The sequence below is a fragment of the Grus americana genome, chromosome 17 (genome assembly GCF_028858705.1).
Source record: "Grus americana isolate bGruAme1 chromosome 17, bGruAme1.mat, whole genome shotgun sequence".
Classification (NCBI taxonomy): Eukaryota; Metazoa; Chordata; class Aves; order Gruiformes; family Gruidae; genus Grus; species Grus americana.
Genome location: NC_072868.1, coordinates 14,497,262 through 14,513,282, shown reverse-complemented (window position 1 = coordinate 14,513,282; position 16,021 = coordinate 14,497,262). Strand labels below are relative to the sequence as shown.

Sequence of the window (16,021 nt, the reverse complement as noted above, 5' to 3'; positions counted from 1 at the left end):
CTTCTTTTGTTCTGTCTTAAACAGTGAGATCTCCTGAGCAGACTGCATTTATGCTTTCCTCCAAAATAACAAGGTACTGCCTTAGTGCTATTGCAACACAAATACCTGAACTATACAAGGTTAACAAGTGGGTTACTTGTTTTACTTTATTTGCAGAATGCGAGTTGGTTGCTATTTATTTGTACATGTTAGTTTAAGCTCATGTATAAGAGGTTTCTCTTTAAGTAAACAGTATTCATATGTGTATGAATCACTCTGAATCAGTAAATTTAGAGACAGGTACAGATGGTCAGTCAACAGAAGCACATACTGCAGAGTCAGAATTCTGTCTTCCTAAAAGCATAAGAAAAAAGTATGATCACCAGGGTCCAGGTGAACCCTTGACCTCTTTACCGCATGTTGTTTGTAGCAATAATCATACTTGTGGCACTTGTCTGGTAGGAGCCATTTACATTAACAAAACAAAAATGCTTTTACATTGAAAAAATCCCACTGTGGTCCACCCGTGTTGCCTTCCTCCTATTAGAAATGTGCTAAGCATAAGTGTACTGTATGTAGAATTTCACCTGGGCTGTTAACACTTGCATCAGGGGTTTCCAGTAAACACAGGATCTATTACAGAAGTAACTGGTTTTTTGTAATGTTGATCTTTCCTGCAGCGGTCAGGTTCAAGAACACAGGCACATTTGCCTTCCGACCTTTAGATGTAGCCTGGCTTTTATTTCTCACAATCAGCTTCTCTATCCTGTTGTTGCTTCCAGCACTACAAAATGCTTGAAATATTCATCAAAGCTATTTTCCTGGGAAAAATACAGAACAAATCTCACTTGCAACAGAAAACACGGTTCAGCCCAAGTTGGTGCTTTTGTGTTGCTATCAAAGGAGAAAACAGGTTATAGTAAATGTTTTTCATTTCAAATAAGAACATACTACTTACATTACAATAATCTAGGGAGGACCCAGTAGGGACTATCTGTGGCACAGCTATAAAGATGAGAAGAGATAATGATCTTGTCTAATTAGGTTTTTTAACTCCTCTGGCCAGGTACTCTCTACCAAACCAGGAAGAATGCACAAGAACAGAGATAATTAGGCACGATCACCTCCCAACCCTCTTCCCAGGGAGAGGATAAAGGCTTGGGGATGTAAAGTTACGTGTCCAAAGTCAAATGGGAAATCCATAGCAGAGGAAGAAACAGAACCTAAACCTTCTGAGTCTGCACTAATACTCACTGGTTAAAGCCATCCTTCTTTAAAGAATTCAGCTCATGAAGGACCTATAGAACTGTGTCCCGTGGGCCAGACTGCATGTAATGATGGATAAAAATGACAAGAGACACAAAAGGTAAATGGAAGTATTTAAATAAATGAAAAAACCAAAACAAAACCAAAACAAAACCACATTGGCAGTCAGGTAAACAGAGCTGTGTAACCCTGAAACGACAACTGACAACAGAGTGCTCCTAGCAAGCGGAGGATCGCAGAGAAATAATGAACAGCATGCAAAAGGAAGGAGCAAGAGGAGACAGGGTTATCTCATCCTAGAAAAAAAATAAACCAGTTTAAATTTTAAAAGGTGCTGCCATGACATTTCTTAAGGCCTGAGGAGGTGAAGCCTCTGTAAAGAGCACAGTTAGCAGGACCCTGGTTATCAGCAGGAAGCCAGAAGGCTGCTCTTGAACAAGCGGTTGAAACATCTCCTGCTGCTTGAACCTGTGTGCGAGGTTTTGTCATTACCCGCTCCGCAGGTAGGAAGCGGGGAGCCCTTGACAGCTGCACACACACCTCTGTGGCAAACAGATTTCGCTCCAGCAAGGGTTACCATTTTTATTTGCAAAGCTGAATCTCGGTGCCATCTGGGCTTTTTATGACTGAGCAGAGCAGATGCTACATAGGTGAAGGGAAATGCACAACCTTATGCTGACTGTTTTCCACTCTGTTTAGTACAGTTTGTCCCCTTCTCTCCTGGCTGTGGTTCTGCTGCTCATCCAGCCAAAAAAAAAAAAAACCCAATAACCATGCAAAAATCATAGTCATGTTCTTATCAACCTTGCACTGGTTAAGGTAAAGTCAAAGTCCGAGTGGGCCCGAACTCTCCATGTGCCTATTCGACCTTCTGCGGTAGATGAGAAGAGCTCCCAAGCTCCCGCTAGATGGGATTACAGATACCCGGCCACTGGTCAGGTACCAGTGCCTACAGAGCCCATTACTCACATGTTCACACTGATCCCTGATAGCAGTTTTACAAAAGAGAGGACAGTGTTCCTTTGGTGAAGAGTCCCCAGATCAGAGTCACAGCTCCAGAAACAGCTCCAATAGTGAAACTACTTATCAATGTTAGGATTAAATGAATCAATCACATCTCCAGAGCTAACGAGCTGGTGCAAGAGAAGGATGAACAGTGAATAACACGCTGCTCAGAGCCACTAACTGAGCAAACACCATCAACAGGGAGCCGCTTGCTGCTCTGCATGTGGGGTGCTGTCTCCCACCTGAGATTCAGGTGTGAACTCAGAGTCCAAACTAAGTGTCTTGTGTTGTTGACAAGGGTCACCAGTGTGGCAGGAGGGAATTAAACCCTCAGTATCCTTCACAGGCAATGTGTGGAGGTGCCAAGGTACCTCCTTAGCCAAGACTCCAGTTTTTATTCCTTACAAGAGAAAATGGAAGAGACACCCTCACCTCCCCTGGTGACTATAACAATGTCTCAGAGACTGTAGTAGTGAACCTACAAATAAAATAATAAGAATAAAAGAATAAATAGTCTCTCTGCCAAAGCAGAAGAATAGCAAGCAAGAGGCCAGTGTGCCCATGGTATAATGTCAGCCTTGGCACTGTGGTACAACCAGGACTTCCCCTAAAATACAGCTCAGGATTGAGCACTTGAGCTGACACTAAACTAAGCATCAGAGGTTGGTGACTTTCTTCAGAGACTATAAACATGCACTAACGCGTGTCCCCATCTGCTGAGATTTACTTCCATTTGATTTGAGAAATTTTAGCATGTTTGCTGTCAAGATGAAAAATCTGGACAGGCTAATGAAAGCGCAGTCTAATCATGATAAATCTGGGTATTTTTTCCTCTTTCTCATTCCTCTGCCATCAGAGCAAGCCATTTAACTTTGAAGACAGGCAAAAAAAACATTACATCACCTTAGTGATCCACAAACATTATATCTTACAATCTGCCCCAGACAAATACTGTGTCATTTTGGGTTGGAAAGCAGGAGGTAAGAAGGAAAGCACTGTGCTCCCTGTTTGGTGCTACCTATTGCACCTGGTCCCAGAGGCTCAGTCTCATGGTTCATGCGGTACATGAGAAGAGGAGTGTGCAGCACGCGTGGCCAGATCCCCAGACCTCCTGCAGCTGGGTCCATGCCGAAGAACTGCCCAGAAGAAAAGGGGCTGCGAGGTGGAAATACCACAAAGGGCTGTGCAGGGTCTGGAACAAACAATTGGCTCAGTCACAGACTCTTTTGCAACTGCAGGAAATTTGCACAGTTCATGTTTTCTTCTAGAAATTGAGGGAGCAGTCCCTGTCCTGGTCTGTGAGCTGTACGCTTGCAAGGGCTGCCCTTGGAGCTGGGCTCATGCAGCATCCAGTCCAGCAGCAGTTGCAGCATGCTCGGTATCAGCTGAGCACAACTTCACAGCAAAAATAACGATCAAGAAACAATGTTCTTCTGTTAGTAGAATAGCTCAGAGAATCTTTTAAAAAAGCTACAATTTTATAACAAAAAACCCAAGTGACAAACTCTTTGGAGTGACAATATGTAGGATAATTAGCAATAAGAGGGGAGTAGAATTTCTGAGTATTATTATATGTCATTAACAACTTTCAGATCTCATTGAGAGTGCTTTGTTGCACCTTGGTTTGTAGCAATGAGTTAAGCTTCCTTATGACACTTTTTCTGAGCATGTAAGAACCTTTACACTTATTGCACTGAGTTCCAGTAAGTCAGTAAAAGTCAAAGTGCTCAAAACCTCTATTTTGAACAGCCTGAGTAGTGTCCATCAAAGCAAACATCCTGAAAACACTCCTTTCAAGGCACTTGTTGAACACTATCATCTCAAAATGTCAGATTTACACTCATTTAAATAATTTGACAGCTTCCAAGAAGACACCTGATGAGCACCACATTCAAGTGTCAAGAAGCACAGAGAAAAAGTGCCAAAAAAAGTTCAATTCGAAGAAATTGTATCAGCTATTAGGTGAGTATTATAATACAGTTACTACTAAAAAAGATTTTTCATTTAAATGGAAAATAAACTTTACATTCAAGACAATTTATCTTTTTTTTTTTTTTTTTAAAAAAAGACTTTACATTGCCCCCACACCACCTCCCATATTTCTCACTAGTGGGATCTCCCAGCTCACTGAATCCAGAAGGCAGATGTGTACACGGCAAACAGCAGTACACACAAAACCACCGTAACTGAGCCATTGGAGGTGCCACTTCTGAGGGGGGGTGTGGGAGCCACTGGGAGTTATGAGAATCCAGTATTTTCAGATAAAACCTTTAATGCCTTCTGTTGGGTATCTAAAAGCTGAATCTCTAAATGAAAAAATTCTTGAAAAAAATCTTGGCCCTGATTTGCATATGCTCCAGTTATCTCATTGCACCAAATACTACGCGTGTGTTATATATGGGCTTGAGGCTTACTGTGTGTTTGTGATATGCTTTGAGATCCTCTGATGGGAGGTGTTACCTAAATACAAGTAATTTGATGCTTAAGTGTCTAGAATTCCCAGTGGACATCTGCACTCAAGCCCTGCTGCCATCACAAATGAAAAACATTTGGAATCCTTAATGTGATTTTTAATGGACATATGTTCATAACACAGTGCCACCAATTTGGCATATTTAGTGTCTTCTCAAGAGAAGCCCACAGTTTGCATAGCAAGATTGTGGGAGGTTAGGATTGCAGTGTGAGAAAATTTGCACAACACCTGCCTGACTATAATTTAATTGGCAGAAGCTAATGCTCCGGGTTTGGGGATTTTTTCCTCCACTCACAACTGAAGAGACACTAGGACTAATCCTGCTGTACTACAATGTTAAGCTTTTACTCCGACTTTACTTGTGCTGAAATATGATCGTTTTCTGGTCCACTCTTTTTTTCTGACAACTGAAGCATCGCTGGTTTACTCTCAGTTGTTATTTCTATGTCTAATGACTTATCTGACCAGCAGGAAGGACTTGGTATTTTTGTACTTCACTGAAAAAGGAGTCTGCTTAGCATTACTGAAGATTTTGCCCCATTTTATTTTTAATGAAGTACTTAATTATATGTTTTAAAAGGAAAACAGTTGGCCAAAATATTTTTGATCAGCTCCATTGTATGTGGACTCCAAAGACAAACACCACCACTGTCATTACCAAATTGTCTTTGATTTTGCCTTTGCTTACGGCAGAGCCCCATCTGGAACAGTCTTTAGCACCTCTTATCCTACCAGATTTTTGTTTTCCTTTTCAGGAATGTTTGGCCTTGCAGCGCATCAAGGACAGCCCTTCTTTCTTCACTATTTTCTCCCCTTTGCGTTCACAAAACATAATAAAAAGCTTTGCAGGAGAGATAGAGGATACAGTCCCAGGGGAAGCGTTCCTGCAGTGTGAAATACAGCTCCATGGTATTTTAGACTTGCAGGGCAGGAAGGCGAGCTGCAATCCTGATCTGTGCTGCCCTGCCAGACCTGGCTGTTCAGGGCTTGCAAACCCCTGCTGGCTGCCTCAGCGAAAGCCTTGCTGGAAACATCTCCTTGACTGCACGAGCCTCAGCGGGTGGCGGGTTATGAACATCCTTCATATAGGATACTCACATCAATTTTGTTGCTTTAAACAACTCCCTGAACTTATCTGGGATTCCATGATTTCCTGTTCTGCAGACTACCATTGGCAATATTTTACGTGCATGGTAGAAGCCCCATCGATATAAAAAGTGACAGGTTGGCATGAAAGCATTGCCTCATCCAGGCCCCAGATGCTTTGCTGGGACTGGGTGTAAGCAGAGTGAGATGAAATGGCAGCAAGGTTATTGCTACAGTTTTATTTGTCTGAAATACTTCAGTTTTCATGCACCCAGACCTGCATGGACAAATGGACGTGAAGATCAGCCTTTCTTTATGGGCATGGAGGTCTAAAATGGAGTAGGGGAAGGTAAAGAGCTGAAAGGTAGGCAGGAAAAGTTAGAGGCAAGACCTCAAAATGCCTGAGATCACACTCTCACCCTCAGAATTATAAGAGTAATAGTAGCTGTTGGTATCATATGCTGCCACAACAGATACAGTTACGTACACCTCCGTACACGTATGTATGCATATGGTGCACTTCACACATAACAAACTGTGCAGCCACATTCCTGGGCAGCTTTGTGCCTTTTGAGGTCTAATTTAAAGATGGGGTAATATTTTATGACCCCCATAGGACTCACAGTAAAATAAAACATAACATTTGAAGGAGGGGGTTAATTACAGAGACAGTTGCTGATCTGCCTCTTCTGAGCTTGTAGGAATAGAAAATAATTGTCCAGTTTGCAAGAGCCTAAAAAGCAACCCATAAGCAAAAACTTTCTCTCCTGCACTGAAGGAAACCCAACATCTAGCTTTACATTGCTTGTTTTTTTCAGAATTGCATGGACAAAAATAAGACCTCCAGGCAGTCATACGTAGTGGTTATTCAGGCCTGTCAGTGCTCACTGTTGAACTTTATCCCCAGATCAGGCAACATTCCCAAGGTGAGTAAACACACCTGGACGAGCCTCCACTTCACAGCCAACTAGCGAGCACCTGCCTACCAAGTGTGCCAACTGCGCTTTGCCTGGACGACCCCCGTGTTCCCGGGTCCAGATACTCTTTGTACTCAACCTTTCCCACACACCGAGAAGTTACAACGCTTTTGGTTTCAAAGCCAAATGGGATCAAAGTTTGGTTAAAGTGCTAAATTTTGTAACTGCTTCAAAACAGCAAACCCAGAGGCTAAGAATCACCAATTCCAGCATTCATTAATCAAACCTGTTCAATGATTACCTTGTCAGGACTGCTTTGTTGACAACTCTGTATGATGTCAACGTCAGTGGCACCGTCTCAAGACACATCCAGTGGTGACGTAAAGGACAAGCCTCCCTCACCTCACCAAGTGGGATGGACACTGCCACGAAGAATATTTAAAGAAGGAGGATACTTCCTTGGAAAGCAGTGATCACAAGAGTACGCCAAAGCAAGTGAAACAGGACCGCCTGAAAGGGACAGCAGAATCCTCTCTGACATCCAACTCAATCTCATAAAGACAGTAAGTAGAATGGCCTCTATTTTTTCCATCTTGAAATTACCAATGACCCAAGTTCTCTATATTGATTTTAAAGCAGAAGTACATGATAAAATCAATTACAAATTCTACCTTTGCATTATGTGTTGTTAGGAAGGCTTATTGACACTGCTTAGAACATGATAGTATGCTAACACACCTGATATATTTGATTTTAGATTGTGATCAGTATTTCAAAGCCATCAACAAGATCTGCTACAGGTTCAATAATGCCCCCACAGTTGAAAGATGAGGTAAACGTCATGCCCAAGGTTGTCCAGGGGGATTTGCAGAGCCTGCCTCCAGAAGTGAGGGATTTCATTGAAAGTAATGCCAAGCTGTGCCAGCCTGAGAGCATTCATATCTGTGATGGCTCGGAAGAAGAAAACAAAAAAGTTCTGGACATCATGATAGAAGAAGGCATGATCAAGAAGCTGAGCAAGTATGAGAACTGGTGAGTAGCCTGCAGGAAGCCCAGTATCAACTCAGAATTGCAATATGCATTTTCTATCCTGTTTACTTTTAAAACTGCTTATAATATTTGCTTTCCATGAATGTTTTGGTACTGTAGCTTACATAGGTGAAATACTCAGGAAAAGCAAACTTTTTCCTCTAAATATTAACATAAAGCATATTATTCAATTGGACTATCAACTGTACATTGTCTCTATTGATTAGTTGCATCAGGGAACTGAAATAATGTCATGAGACTTATGTAACTAATCATTAGCAATGGCTGAATATTATTTAGCAAATACATCTTTTGAAGAATTCTACTATTTTAGTCAATTAGTTTATTCATCAAATACTTTTTTTGTGGCATTCAAATAGCTCTGTGGGTGTTCAAATATTATTCAGTACAGGCATTATTCATATCGTGCCGATGAGCTTTGACTGTAATGTATTCAGCAAATACTTTTTTCAAATATTTCATCATCTCTCCCAACTAACCCGACATGAAAGGAGAATATTAACGACAAGTACATACTCGGGAATTACGTGCCGACCAAGAGATCTTCATGGAAGAAATCTGCAAAGACTTTTGAATAACTAAGTACAGGAATTTGGCAATCTGTTTGCAGACTATTTGGGAGAGAAAAGGGCAAGATTCACCAGATAAATTATTCATTGTTAATTATATGCTTAGCTCTAGCGATGATGGTTATGACAGCCCAACTAGAACATTTTTATACTCGTGGAAAATTTCTATGCACAGAGGTGAAAATGCAAAACAATCCTCTCTATTGTAAATAGATGGCAAAAATTCTTCAGAGGGGAAAAAGAATCCCCTTTAATAAACTCCTTCACTTTTCATGATCATGCTTATACTCAGTATTTCTTTTGTGATGCCTCTAACTTAAAGGACCATGCCAATCCACTAAGCTAGATTATGATCACACAGGCACTTATACCAACACTTAAAGTGCTTGCCTGGCATCCACTTTGCTTGAGGCATCATTTTGCGGTCCCCATGCAAAACAACTTCACACTGATGAGAATGAGAATTAAATGAGATTAGCTTTTCCCTGAAAGTTAGCAACAGAGAACAAGACTGAGAAAAGAGGCAAAGGAGTATTAACATGTAACCAGAATTTCCTAGGCCATATAATTTGTTATTTGTACTGGAAAGTCTTGAAACAATTTGTATGAGAAAATGTGTCTGACTGATCTTTGAGATTGGCTGTCACTGCAGTTTTGGCCTTACAAAGCATTGTACCCTTTTGTGCTATACCAGTCCCACAGAAGGATTAGGAAGTGCTGTATTGATAATTAAAGTCTAATTTCCTGATTTTTGGTGAAATGCAGCTGGTTGGCTCTCACTGATCCAAGAGATGTGGCAAGAATTGAGAGCAAAACAGTCATCATCACTCAAGAGCAGAGAGATACCACTCCTATCCCTAAAACTGGAACTAGCCAGCTGGGTCGCTGGATGTCTGAAGAAGATTTTGAGAAAGCCTTCAACACCAGGTTCCCAGGCTGCATGCAAGGTAGGCAAGGAAAGGATGGTTGACATTGAACTTCTAGGATTACAGACACTACTAATTACTGTAATCTTTAAAGAAAGATTTTAGCTGAAGGATTAAGGTTCTAGCCCTGATATTAGTCACTTTTTTGGTTTCAACTGGATCTTTACCATAGATCCAAATACCTGTGCAAGGATTCTTCTTTTCATCTTCATAAATAGGGACAAAGTAGGGTACAAGAATTTGGGTGATTTTTTTCAGGAACAGCAACTAAGCAGCAGATAGGAAGTGAGGTGAGAAGGGAGGACCACCATCCCAGCAGTAATTTCAGGTTCATCAACTTACACCAACAGAGAACTTGTCCTCCACCCACCTTTACTACTGGCTAGACAATTTGTCTGAACAGCTGCTTTCAGCATTTAAGATAAAACTTCTTGCCACACAATTAGACAAACAGAAAACTACAGATCTTTAAACATCATCAAAAACACCCACAAGACAAACAGCTTTTAAAGGAGTGAGAAACAACCTCCATGTTAATAAAGGTTATTTCAAAAGTTCCTTGTTTGCTACTCCCTGTTTTACAGGACGTACAATGTATGTCATCCCCTTCAGCATGGGCCCTATTGGGTCTCCGTTGTCCAAGATTGGCATTGAGCTGACAGATTCACCATATGTAGTGGCCAGCATGAGGATCATGACACGGATGGGAACAGCTGCTTTGAAAGCCCTGAGCAATGGGGAGTTTGTAAAATGCCTTCACTCGGTTGGATGTCCCCTACCGCTGAAAGGTAAGAGGCATTAAAAACTGGCACCCCTGGAAATTCCCAGGAGCATGTTTTAGAGCAGACTGCGTGTTCTCAGCAGATGGGAGACACTCACCATAGGAGACTAGGGTGGTTTGTGTAGCAGCACTAGCTTCAGAACTCAGTTAAAGGAATCAACGCTCAATGAGAGTTTCATGGAAAGGAGATTATTATCCCAAGTACTTACCAGGGGGTTTCCTTTGAGGCATCTGGTATGGGTTGCTGTCAGAGACTCGATGCTGATGAAGCAACAGTGTGATCCAGCATGGAAATTGCTGCATTCATGAGTACAACATTCTGTTCTGCAGAACCATTAATCAACAACTGGCCGTGCAACCCAGAGTTAACGCTGATTGCCCATCTCCCGGATCGCAGAGAGATCATTTCATTTGGCAGCGGTTATGGAGGAAACTCCTTACTGGGGAAAAAATGCTTTGCTCTCAGAATTGCCAGCAGAATCGCCAAAGAGGAGGGCTGGCTAGCTGAGCACATGCTGGTAAGAGCTATTAAATCATGTGTGTTTGAACAGCCATTAAACCCTAAATTAGCTCAACATAAATACATCACATCTTGCTATCAATGAAATTAGTCTCATATGGATAGTCCTGTAACATTAGATATGAATTTATCACATGGCAGGCTTATGAGAAATAGGAAACTGCTTGCAAGGTTAAGTACCAAACATTTTAAAATAGTACATGTAAAATCAGAAACCAAGAAAGATTTGGAACTTCTGACAAGTGGCTGCTTGTAGGCAGACCCATGTACTTGAGCAGAGCCTAAACATCAAAACTGGGCAACCACATTGCCCCTACAAGTTTAATAGCAAAATATTAATGCAAATTTTGAAAATTGTCTTTCCTATTACAAAGAAGTCTATGCACTCAAAAAATCTGCAAATATTGGATTTTCTAAATGAGTTCTGCATTTTACACTTCCTGTGCCTTTACTTTCTGCTGTCATTTAAGCATTCTACTGCCATAAAATACCAAGGAAAAAAAAGAATTTCAAAGTGCATAAGAGAACAGTCTCAGAAAAAATGTCTATGGACTCTGAGAAGTCCAGAAGTATCCATATATGAAGTGCTTTCATTTCACTCCAGTCAAAAAAAGCCAAAAGAATATTGCCTGGTTTTATTCTGTCTCAACTGAGAAACACAGCTGTATACAGTCTGTGTTTCTTTAATCAGCAAAATAAAAAATGTTTGATTTATATACATATCTGACATTTTTAAAAAATATAGGAACGGATATTCTAAGGGCAAGAAGAGTAGACTTTTTGATTAATAAAGTACAGTTTGAGTTACTTGTCAACCATATTATGTGGTGCTGCTTCTGTAGGAACACGTTTGCATAATTAAATATTTTATCATTACCACTTGCTGGGAGACAATCTTCAAAATGAAAAGTGCAAGAAAAAAATATCATGTTTAACAGTTGCATTAATTTTTCAATAGATCCTGGGCATTACCAATCCAGAAGGTGAAAAGAAGTATTTTGCTGCAGCATTCCCTAGTGCATGTGGAAAAACTAACTTGGCCATGATGAACCCAAGCCTGCCAGGATGGAAAATTGAGTGCGTGGGCGATGATATTGCCTGGATGAAGTTTGATGAAGAAGGTATGGAACTGAAATTGGATTGTTTTACAGTCCAGTATGCATTGCTTTTAGGTGCGGCAAGACATGCTACAAAATTCCAGGTAGAAGTAAACCAGTTTGATTTACTTGTATTTTGTCATTTAACTTCCAGGCAACTTAAGGGCAATCAATCCAGAAAATGGCTTTTTTGGTGTCGCCCCTGGAACCTCAGTCAAAACAAACCCCAATGCTATTAAAACCATATTCAAGAACACCATCTTTACCAACGTAGCAGAAACCAGTGATGGAGGTGTCTATTGGGAAGGCATTGATGAGCCATTACCACCAGGAGTAACACTGACCTCATGGAAGACCAAGGACTGGACACCAGATAACGGTACCCTGACCCACTCCACAGTCTCTCTTGGCTTTCTCTGCTGAATTCAAATTAATTCTGCTGTTATGACTTTTTCGTTGTATTCTGTACAGGGGAACCTTGTGCTCATCCCAACTCACGATTCTGCACTCCAGCCAGCCAGTGCCCCATCATGGACCCTGCATGGGAATCACCTGAAGGCGTGCCTATTGAGGGGATAATATTTGGAGGCCGCAGACCTGCTGGTAAGAGATGCAGCAGCTGAAGTGCCGACCACAGGAGGGTTGAAACACAACTGGGCATAGACACAGGTTTTGCTTTCACAGCTGCAAAAGCAAGGAAAGAACTATATTATTCCAACTTCTCTGCGTTAGCCTTTGACACACACACTTACAGCCACTAATATTTCAATGTCTGAATTGTTAGATGTCAACACAAAGGAGGTAATAATAAGAAAGGGCTGGAGACCCATCAGGACCCACTAACCTGGGTAACATAGACACACAGCAAATTGCTGTACTTGACTCGATTTGCTCGCAGCTTAACTAGTTCAGATAGGAACTGGTTAGAGAAATGAACCCGTTGTAGACAGTTTACAGGAAAGGAAGTAAAATAAATTGATCTGTTAAAGGTCACTGAAAGTTGGGAAAGAAGTAGAAGTAATGCTAGGTCTGAGTCTAATATCATGACCACAGAATCAGATTCTATTTCCAGTAAAATCTGCTGGGGATTCTGAGGTTCCAGATATCTCCCACTGAGTAACGAAACATAGATGTGTTTGGTAATCGGTAGCCGGTTTTGAAAACATTCATATAAATTTCTTTGCTGTATGAGGGCAGGAAATGAACGGATTAAAAAAATCAGGAAAAATTAAAATACATTATATGGTAGTATCTCAGGTAGCAAAACCCGTTATAAAAACATTTCTGGACCACTCATTACTGAAGTTATTTTGTTCTTTACAGGTGTGCCTCTAGTATATGAGGCCTTTAACTGGCAGCATGGAGTATTTATAGGAGCAGCTATGAGATCTGAAGCAACAGCAGCTGCTGAGCACAAAGGTAAATCAAAATTTAATCTGCCTACCTGTATTAAAAGCAATCCTCTCTGGACTGCCTGCTCTGTCCTTCCCCCCTGCTCTTTCACATTTCAGTCTTGGCAGCTAATTTTGCAACCTGTGCATTTTCACAATAGAAAATATTTGTACTGGAATTAAAAGCCAAATTCTCTGTAAAAGTCAAATTAAGCAAAATAATCCCCTAGGTGGCAAGCATACAGAACAGGGCACAGGCATGGGGTTGCCAGAAGCCTTGATATGGAGTTCTTGTTATAGTCTGGGATAAATAAACTTAAATTTTCTCTTCTGCTAGAGCTTAACATAAATACATGAACAATGAAAGCCAGCTCTTAATGATCTTCATTTAGGTTGCTTGACCTGAGATTTAAGAAGTTTAATTTCCACTGATTACAAAAATTAATTTGTACTTTTTTTGTACCTCAGGCAATGCTTGTATTGTTTCTTAAAGCTCTTCGGTTCAGATGCAGAAGGGTGATTAAGGGACCACGGGTATTAAATCCTGAGAGGATCTGAATGCTTTAGCGTAAACGTGCTATTTATTACCTTAAATTCTCCATTTGTGTTTTGAACAGGCAAAATCATTATGCATGATCCATTTGCCATGAGACCTTTCTTTGGCTACAACTTTGGCAAATACTTGGCCCACTGGCTTAGCATGGCACATCGTCCAGCTGCAAAACTACCAAAGATCTTTCACGTTAACTGGTTCCGGAAAGACAGCCAAGGGAAATTCCTGTGGCCTGGCTATGGAGAGAATTCCCGTGTGCTGGAGTGGATGTTCAACAGAATTGAAGGGAAAGCCTCTGCCAAGCCAACTGCCATAGGTTACATCCCTGCTGATGCTGCTTTGAACCTGAAGGGTTTAGAAGATGTCAGCTTGACCGAACTGTTTGATATCTCCAAAGAGTTCTGGGAAAAGGAGGTAGAAGAAATCAAACAATACTTTGAAGTGCAAGTTAATGCTGACCTTCCCTATGAAATAGAAAGGGAAATGCTTGCCTTAGAGATGAGGATAAAACAGTTGTAGCTGATCAAAACCACCATTATTTATCAATCCACACATACCAAGACAAGACAAACACATTTTACCAAATCAGCACTGGAAGCATAACAGCACACTGATGAGCAGGGAGTTATAATGAAAAGTAGGTCTTAGTTTAGTTAGAATGTAGGTAGGGGCATTCTAGAAGTAACTCCAGACCTAATGATTTGTAACTACATCAGTTGTTGTGAATAGGTAAGCAGCTGTAGGAACACATGTGTACATTGCCTTCAAAACCCTGATCTCCACTTACACACACATATAGCCATGATGTGTGTAAGTTACTTGCCTAGTTCTGCATATACAATCCAAACCAATCAAGCCTTCAAGGTGTAGCGCCTTGTTTCTACCACACAAACTGCTTAGAGTCTCAGACTCTACAGGAAAGAAGGAGAAAAAAAAAAACAGATGCTGTATATATGTATTACCTAAACATATTTCATGGCTTAAATATTTTTTAGAAAAATGAATTTGTAACTTTTATCAGAGTGAAAGATGACTTTGTATTACTAATGCATATTTAAGATATTGCTATTATATATGCCTCGTGTTCCTGAGATTTCCAGATGTTTTGAATGGCTTGTTCTTTAAACTATTGAAATAAATGTTTATACAAAAATATGACGTCATTTCCAGTATTCTCACTGTTTATAAGCTACATGCATATAAATTGGGCCTCCTGTCAATACCATAGCACAGAGAAACTCACACATGGAAGTTAGATGTTGACTAGCATTGATCTGCTACTCTAGTTTAAGCCACATACTGTCTTTGCAACTTTTATTCAAGCCAAAGGAATGATCCAGAAGTTATGATACCAGCTGCGAGCAGTCATCCAGCTAGTGACGTGCTCTCCATAACTGGGCATTGTTAGTTACTTCAGGCATTTATAAACTAAACTACCCTCTAGGAAAGCTCCATATTAGGACCTTGTTCATTTGCTAAAGTCATAGGATTTGTCTCTGTTCCACAGTACCTTGCTTTTGCAGGAATAAATAGTGGAGCTGTTGAAGTAAAGATAGTTCAGGACGAGTTTTCCGGATTTATTGAGATGCCCAAAGCCTTAGAGCTCAATGATAATAGGGATAGGAGCTTGTGTTGGCTTGCTTGTAGGTCCAAGATACTAAAACCATCCCACGTTCTCCCAATTAAGGTGTCCTTCACATGCTTCCCATGTCCTTGGCAGGTATCCTGCTTTTTCACTTTGAATGCTTGATCTCCCAAAATATATTGCAAATATTTGCTTAGCAAAAAGAAAATCACTTACATTGTGTAATAAGCCTTTTTACAGACCCCGCTTCCTTGCAAAACAAACAGTACCAGGGCTGGTCAACAGATGCCCTTCAAAGTTTGCTAGGAGAGGTCACATAGCCTCTACCTACCTCCTGACTCCATGCTTAGGACTTAACACAAGTGTTATCAATTCTGAAGCAAATAATACAGCATAAGTCAATAGACAGATCACACATAAAACAGGCAATAGAAAGCTGTGACAAAAGCAAGGAGAGCGGTGCAGCCTCTGTAGAGATGATCAGTGGTTGACCAGCTTGCTGGTCAAAAGCCACATCTGCATGGATGCAGGTCTCCTGTAGGGTCAGCTTTAGCCTGTGTACTCAGGTGGGCTCCAAATTAAAAGAAAAATCAAGGTGGAAGACAGTAAATAAGCCAGAGGAAGTGAGCCAAGAGAGACTAGTATATGCACTCAGATTCAAGGACTACTATCACACACATAAAATAAAGTTGTTTATAATGTAATTCTATAAATAGTTGATGAAAGGCTTGGGCCATTCCCAAACTGATATGACAGTATTGGATCTGGTATTTGGAGAAGTTTAAAGAAGAACAAAGAGATCTAAGAAAATCTGTCATGCTAG

General features: G+C 40.8%; 1 protein-coding gene across 1 annotated transcript; it reads left to right on the top strand.

Annotated features, from left to right (window-relative positions):
- Window positions 1-7,132: 7,132 nt before the first annotated feature.
- Window positions 7,133-14,766, top strand: PCK1 (phosphoenolpyruvate carboxykinase 1). The gene is made up of 10 exons (XM_054846010.1): window positions 7,133-7,289; window positions 7,484-7,758; window positions 9,111-9,292; window positions 9,856-10,059; window positions 10,383-10,570; window positions 11,531-11,693; window positions 11,824-12,048; window positions 12,141-12,272; window positions 12,993-13,088; window positions 13,678-14,766. The coding sequence occupies exons 2-10, from the start codon at window positions 7,535-7,537 to the stop codon at window positions 14,130-14,132; spliced, it is 1,869 nt and encodes a 622-aa protein (XP_054701985.1). The 5' UTR covers window positions 7,133-7,289; window positions 7,484-7,534; the 3' UTR covers window positions 14,133-14,766.
- The last annotated feature ends 1,255 nt before the right edge of the window (window positions 14,767-16,021 follow it).

Bases quoted from the DNA above. Each gene is read 5' to 3' on its own strand.
- PCK1 (XM_054846010.1), top strand. From the start codon at position 7,535: ATGCCCCCACAGTTGAAAGATGAGGTAAACGTCATGCCCAAGGTTGTC. The intron at 10,060-10,382 runs GTAAGAGGCATT...TCTGTTCTGCAG, and splicing joins ATGTCCCCTACCGCTGAAAG to AACCATTAATCAACAACTGG. The intron at 13,089-13,677 runs GTAAATCAAAAT...TGTTTTGAACAG, and splicing joins AGCAGCTGCTGAGCACAAAG to GCAAAATCATTATGCATGAT.